The 7,854-nt window shown below is 44.6% G+C and overlaps 1 protein-coding gene across 1 annotated transcript in view; it reads left to right on the top strand.

The window, feature by feature from the left end:
• Nucleotides 1-6,974: 6,974 nt before the first annotated feature.
• LOC136610310 (NAD-dependent protein deacetylase sirtuin-3, mitochondrial-like) overlaps nt 6,975-7,854 on the top strand; it is a 7,175-nt gene continuing 6,295 nt past the window's right edge. The window contains exons 1-2 of the mRNA XM_066589539.1: nt 6,975-7,021; nt 7,378-7,610. Coding sequence (XP_066445636.1) covers nt 6,975-7,021; nt 7,378-7,610 — 280 coding nt within the window. The remainder of the gene's footprint in view (nt 7,022-7,377; nt 7,611-7,854) is intronic.

The raw sequence follows: 7,854 nt of genomic DNA, 5'->3' as shown, positions 1-7,854 counted from the left end.
TTCAAGCCAACAAACTAGTGAAAACACAGTTCAGACTCCATGTCAGTCATGACTGGCCAACTGTATATGGGAGGGGGTGTTGACTGATGACAGATGTGAGCAGGGGAGTAACTATAGGGGATACAGAGGATGCGGTTGCGCCCGGAAGCCCATAAGGCCTCTTCTCCATATAGGGAGCCCAATACTAGGAATAAAGCATTATTTGGGGGCTTCATTGCAGATTTTACATTGGGGCCCAGGAGTTTCAAGTTGCACCTCTGGTTGTTGGGTAAAGCAAAGCGGGCTGTTGGATTTCAATATGTCCTATACTTAATTCCTATGGGTGACAGACCGCTGCCACAAGTGTCTGGCAGCCACTTATTTTTCATTCCCCATTGACAACCCTCGCATGCTCAACCAAGCCAAGTGGCATACGTATGGCGGCATCGGAAAAAATATCTGGCCGACTTTTGTGCCAAAATAGCGGACATCTTTATAAAACTTGGCACATTTTAAGACTTTGTCGCACCTTTTGAAAACTATTGAAGTGTCTAAAATACATAATGGGTTTGGCACCCTCCACGGTTTTTGGCACAATGTGTGACAGAACTTTGGCGCATTATGCCTTGTAAATCTCCGTTGTCTATTACATACCTTTTTTTTAATCAGTAGCGTTTGGCTATTTCCAGCTGTATTTGCTGACACACAGTTAAGACCCCCTCTTACCCTCTTCCTTCTTTTATATCCTTCAGTTTCTCCTCCCTCGCCTCCGTCCCCCCCCCCACCATTGAAGGTTATAAAGCATCTACAGCTGTGTCCTTTATTAACATAACCATTCTCTCCACTACAAGGGGGAAGAGACGAGATATATTACAGTCATTACCTCTGTCAAAAGGTGACCATTTTAAAACCGCTCTGCTTTTCACTGGGAAAAGTCTCTTCTCACAATAGAAGTTTAACTTTTTCTTCTGGCTTGCATCTTAAATATAGGTCACTTGGCTCTAATCGCTGGTGCAGATATAAGAGTTCAAAGCTTAGAACAATTCCTCAAGATATTGCAGCTTAAACGATCTGTTGTAATAACGCTACGGCGAGATAAATCCTCGCTAAGAAGAATACAAAACAGAATTTCCCCCCCCCCCCCCCCCCCCCCCTCTCCTCCTCCTCCTCGTACCTTCTCACTGATATACAGTATTTGGCTTATTTCCACAGAGGTAGTCCAGTTTTAGAAAAAAGGATCCGGCAGTGGTCTGTTTCTCCTTTTTATTATTGAAACAGCGCCATTCTTAAGTATGACTGTGACTGGTATTGCAACCCACCCTCATTCATGTTTAAATTATTTAACTCGGCATGGAAAGTTATCCCTTGGATGCTGGCACCCCATGCAGATGTCAGGGCCCACACTGCCCGGGCTGCTGGATAAGGCACAGCATTTAAGTGTGTGTGTCCCCCCCCCCCCCCGATTTAACTCTTAGGCTGGGTTCACATGGGACGGATTTGCTGCGGAAATTCCGTGCGGCAAATCCGCCCGCGGCTCCTAATCCCGGGATTAGCCAGCCATGTTAAGATTTTGCAAAAATCTCGTCTACACGGGGTGGCCAATCTGTCACGGCTGAGCCGGAGCTGTGGCACAGAATTGACAGGTGCAGCTTGTCAAATTTTATTTATTTCCGTTGCGGCCTCTCTCCTCTCTATGGGGAGAGAAAGGCGCAATGGAATGCCGGTGTCTGAACCGCTCCAAAACTTGCGGCAAATTGCTTATCCTGGGGAAATCTTGCAGTTTTTCGGTGCAGCCAAACCGTGAGATTTCCGCAGGTTTACGCCCCATCCCCTGTGGGAACCCAGCAAGTCTGTGTTTTGTTTTTTTTTAAATATATAACAAACTACCTCCTGTCGCTCCCCAGCAGCTGTAGTTGGCGCCCCTGTAACAGTTGTCTGACTACCAGGTCACGCAATCATGTCACACAAATATGATCACATAAGTCGGACAGCGGCGTCAACTACAGGAGTCGAGTTTTTTTTTTTAACTTATCACATATTTAAAAGGTGGGCAAGAGGTGGCATCTGTGTGTGAAAGGGGGCAAAAGGTAACGTTATATCTAAAGGAGCAAAAGGGGACCATTTCTAAAGGGGAACATGACTTCGAAAATTGGGCAAGAGAAGGTATTACTGACTGGGGTAAATGGGGCATTAATATGTAGTGGCCCAGACTTAGCGGGGCTCCTCCCTAATGTTTTATGTCTGTCTCAAGACATTGACAAGACAATGGCACATGTGTAGTATGCATTTGGATTATGTGTATTGCACCTCTGCAGGATTGAATGGGTTATGTCTGGAAAATGTATTGTTGTGTGTCATGTGACTGTGTGTGTTTGCAAGAATGAGGGGGAGAGAGAGGAAGGAAGGAAGAGAGAAGAGAATAGAGGAGCACTTCTGAGTGAGCCACACGGACACTGATCGGTCTGTGTGCGGAGAGAACGGAGGAAGCTAAGCAATTCCTTTCTGCTTGGCCTGGGACAAGTCTACCCGGGATATGCCAGTGCTACCACTAGGCACGGAATGAGAGAGGACTGCTGCTTGGTGAGAGAAAGGCACAAGTGTGGACCAGTAGAGAGTAAGAGAGTCGCTGGGAGCAGGATCTCACAGATAACTCAGATTGTGGACCGACTGTAATACCCCGAGAATCCTCCATGCTGCACCTCCCTATCTTATTGTATTTGTGCCAAGCTGCTATTGTGACTTGGACTTTGCTAAAGTTACAGTAAATGGACACTACCGACTGTTCCCGGTTTTGTCTAGAACGTTTCCCTATGTGTGGACTACTTTATTCTACCGTCAAGATTCACCCAAAGGACGGAACAGTGGTGTCGCGTGTGACAGTTGTATTTCATGTAAGCTGTGACCTCCCCCAGCAGTAACTTGGTCGGGTCCCGAGCTACCTCCCGGGGAGGAAATGGTAGCGGCACCGTGTCAAGGCCTTTATCTACCCCGCTATCTCCTCATCTGTGGGCTCGCTCCTTGGATACGCTGCAAATATAGTATCAATGGGTCCCTCTTTATCACCCAAGGGACCACATAAACCTGGGATAACTGATCAGTGCTGGGGATTGCCACCAATCCCAAGAATGAGTCCTGAAGGTCCCGTTAAATGGACTGTGAATGCTCCGTGCCATTCAAAGCTTTTTCATGAAGTGTCAAAAATTTTTGCGATTCACGCTTATTTAAATCATAGTGTGAACTGCCTTTAAGAAACAATTCTGTATATGACAAGGGAAGCAATGGCCGACTGACGAACCCCTCATCATCAGTTCTAAATTAAAGGCGATTCTTTGTGATTAGAGCAACATTTTAAGGCCGGCTTCAAAAGGGCGTAAGCGTATTTGTGCACACTTGAGCGCTGTGCGGAAAGAATTTTTTTTTTTTCTTGTGTATGCATTGGTGCATTTTACTGTACTCTCGCAAGCCATGCTCATTTGCCCGAGACACACCAGATGCACCAATTTGAAATTGTGAATTAGTTCCAGATGTGTTTTTTCTTTTTCCTTTTGGAATTGCGCAATGTTTCACGTATCTCCTTGCATATTGCGTGTGCATTTATGCACCCCTACTGATCTCTATGGGGACTTCTGTGAAATCAATGGGTTCTATGCCTTGTGTTGTGCAAATATGCCCGCGTGAGGCCAGCCTAAGGGTGCCTTCACACTGGTGAACATGATATCCCCACGAGAAAAACGTGGCAATATCACATATGTGCTCATGAGATGTTTGAGTGTCAGCGATGCTTTTTCCTGGAAAACTTTGCACCGCATCCGCCTGCGACTTCTCTCACGCAATAGACAATAGGAGTTTGGGAGCGGGATTCACGGCTCCATATTGCGTTTGCCCGTGTGAAGTTGGCCTTGGGATATGTTCACCAATCGCAGAACTTTTTCTCAAGTAAATCCACATTGAAATCCGCACAGGACTTTGTGGTGGCTCTTGGTGTGGTTTGAGCCACAGATTGCACTCAATGGCCACCTTCACACGGGCAGTAAGTGCTGCGGAACTTCTACAATTCCCAGCCCGAGCCACGCAGAAGAGGTTTCAGAAATTTTCCACCACAAATCCGCAGCAATTTTGAAAAATGCTCTGGATTAAAATCCATAGCAGGTCTACTTTATTTTGCAGATTCTCTTCTTCCCCCAAAGCGATGCAAGGTGGTTTTTACAAGAAAACTCCTCACATCCTCAGGATTTCACATGGATGGCAAACGCGGTATGGAAGCGGGATTTGTGGCCCCATTTCTCATTCGCTCGTGTGAAGTTAGCCTAAGGAACAGTCTAGGATTAGAAAATAGATGCCTTTTTCCAGAAAGACCACCACACCTGTCATGGGTTTTATCCAGTACTACATCGAAGCGTCACTGACGTTAACGGTACGGATCTGTAAAAGCACACACAACCCTTGGCCAGGGGTGCCACTAGTTTTGCAAGAAGACCGCCATTCTTCTAATCTGGGCAACCACTTAACTTCCTTATCACGGGGTTAGGGCACTTTCCTTACCAGATGTTTTAATAATATGGTCCTGGTCAAGTTATGTTGATGCACATAGCCGTATAACTAATATCTAATAGGTCACCCATAAAATTCTCTGGGCCTGTATGTTGCAACGCAGGATTCATGCACGAAGCAATGAAACTGGTTATATTACAAATTCCCATGTTATGAAGCCATTCTTTGATGGCCCACTTTTCGCCACTCTAAACCCCTGAGCACCACTTCTAACTTATCCAACACTGCTAACTATCGCAACCATCATTAAACAAGCTTCAGTGGGCTACGATTAGTGGAGTATGTTCATGACACTCTTGGAAATTATCTAAATGTCACCAACTTCAGTGGCGTAACTTGATGCTCTTGGGCTCCAAAACAAAATCTGTAATGGGGGGGCCGATCCAACATTGTATAATATAGGTGTCCTCTTATGTTGTAAAAGGAGACTTTGGTCTTGTGTACACTTAACCTCTGCACCCCCTATGGCTACATCCCTGGCTGATTTAGTGACTTGGTACCAAATAAACTCTTGTTAGTTGATCGGCAGGGCCTCTGTATAAGGGCCCATTCAGACGGGGGTATGTGAGTTGCACCTGAGATCCCTGGCTGCAACTATCATTAGAGTGCACACAGATGCATGTCCATGTGCTGTCCGAGCGGTGGGGACAGTAGAAATTACATGTCCTAATCTCGCCTGCGATACAGACCAGATTAGGACATGCAGCCATCATTTCCCCCCCCCCCCCACACACACACACACACACCCACCCACACGCAGACAATCTGTCTAATTGGCTCAAATGGCCTTTGTGCGGCCTGTGAAACACATGGGCAGGACATATGCCCATCTGATTGGGCCCAGAGTCTGTGGGGCACCTGCCAGACCCTCAACTTGTATTACATTGGTAAACCCCCTCCAAAACTGCAATTCTCTCACCTTGAAACAAAACTCCGTACTACTATAAAAGTGTTCAATTTATTTTTCAGCTTTTTCTTCTATGCTCAAAGCCAGAAATGATGAAACCCGTTACCTCTCCTCTCACATCTTCAGAACGGTCCACAGAGTGTCCAGAAAACTTGAGCAAGAAATCTGAAAAGCAAACTGATTCTTCAACTAGTCCATCCAGTTTCAAGACCAAGGGGCAAAAATGTGGAACATCAAAAACTACATCAAAACCCAGTCAAGCCCCAGAGCGACTCCTAGCAAAGAACGTTAATAGACTCTCTGTGGTTGAGGAGCAGAGTCCTACAAGGTAGGGTAAATAAGTTCAATACATACTTACTTTTGTGTCATAGGACGTACATCGTTATGTACATGGCCTAAACACACAAAAAAAACTTTTTTCACATCTAGAACCCAGGGGTTTCTTGGAACATAGTCAGAACAGCAAAAAACTGTCCCTTTTACACTCGGTGCACTTTGGTCTACAAAATATCTCAAAAGAACTTTCATGAGACCCTCAAAACATATTTTGGCTAAAGAACAATAATTTAGGGGTTCCTCTGTAGTAGGCTGGAATGAGGATGATGTTTTAGGAAGGATGACCTTCAGTATCGCTGTGGCTGTTACAGTGTGAATCACTCCTCAGTCGGCTGTACTATAGTGATGGTAAAGGGCTGGTCTGTGCTCCCTCATATGATGAAATGTAGTGCTTACCACATTAAAAGTGCAAAGAGACAGGGGGAAACAGTTCAACTCATAATTACTTAGATCAGAAACTTGGCACTTCAACATCCAATTGATGAAGGCAAAAAACTTTACAGTCCAGTTCAAGGTCCGATCCTGAGGATGGTGGCTTTAGTCTCTGCTCCCTTGCTGCTCCATACTGCCTGTTGTGACTTTAACACCACAACCCGGGAGTCTGTAGCTATGTACTACCAGTTATGGATTTTCACCTTGACCATAGTCTGCAGCTTTCATATACACCAATTCTCCTCAAGGACAAGATCCAGGAATGGCTGTGAAATACTGTTACCTAAAAACAGCTTTGTTTGTTCTATACTCTACTCTTTTACACTGAAACTTCTAGATAACTACAGGAACTTTTTATAGTTTTTGCTACTTCCACTGCTAAATGCTGATTGGCTGAACTGTGAAAAGATGAGTCCCTGGGCTGTACTGTGCTAAAGCCACCACCCTCAAGGCAAGACAGTAACAAAATGCACTATATATTCAAATGCACATAAACCTATCCTCCCAAAAATGTAAATGCTCCCCTGTAGCGACTGTTCTGGGTCACTACTCCTCCAAGATAATATGAGAGAATCTATGTTCTAAAGGCTTGTAAATCTATATTGATGTATTACTAGTTATGTTTTTATTTAGAATACATCAGCTGACACCGTGGCCAGCGCAGGATAAAAGGCCCCGACCCCAAATTCGACCATTACCCCTCAGGTGTTTTGCACTAGCCGATATTGCGGATCTGATTTTGATGAAATATTGCAAGAAGATAATCGTCATGGCAGGTGCTGGAATTAGTACGCCAAGTGGAATACCAGACTTCAGGTGAGTAACTGCTGCTTATGAAGCTTTTGTGAGGGTGCTGTGATCAGTCAATGCCACAGAACAATCCACATTTCCAGTTGGTGAATGGGAGAGTTATGGGTCAGTTGTGAAAATTCTTGAAGAATTGTAAAACATAACAAAGGGCCTACTTTTCTTTTTCTAGAAACAGTCTCTTGTCCATAGGTTGGTTTGTACTGCAACTCAACCTCAGACACTTGAATGGGGTAAAGCTGCAATACCAAAAACGGCCTATGTACCATTGTGGCGCTGTTTCTGGGAGAAGATGAGAACGGACCCTTTTCATGAAAATTATGTATATATGATTGAGTTATGGTAATTGTTGTCTCTTGTTACAGGACACCAGGCTCCGGCCTGTATGACAACCTGAAGAAGTATAATGTTCCGTATGCAGAAGCCATCTTTGATATTGATTATTTCACCTACAATCCTCGGCCTTTCTTTGCTCTAGCTAAGGAATTATACCCAGGGAAATACAAGCCTAATATCATTCACTATTTTGTGAGGCTGCTGCATGAAAAGGGGCTATTACTGAGATGTTACACGCAGAACATCGATGGACTAGAAAGAAGTAAGTTCATACTTATTACATATATGTTTGTTAATAGATTGCCAAATGCATTTGACCAGATTGAATTTATTTATTTTTTAACAACCCCTTTTAAATTGTAAAATTACTTGCCTGCGGTCACCCCGCGTGACGCCGCTATTCCTACACACACCGGTACGACCCTCAGTGGATAATAAATTCAGCAACAGACAGTTCTTAGTACCACGGGTCTCTAGGAACAGTTAGAGCCTGCCATAAACTTTAC

The sequence above is a fragment of the Eleutherodactylus coqui genome, chromosome 2 (genome assembly GCF_035609145.1).
Source record: "Eleutherodactylus coqui strain aEleCoq1 chromosome 2, aEleCoq1.hap1, whole genome shotgun sequence".
Classification (NCBI taxonomy): domain Eukaryota; kingdom Metazoa; phylum Chordata; class Amphibia; order Anura; family Eleutherodactylidae; genus Eleutherodactylus; species Eleutherodactylus coqui.
This window is presented reverse-complemented; position numbering and strand designations above follow the sequence as displayed.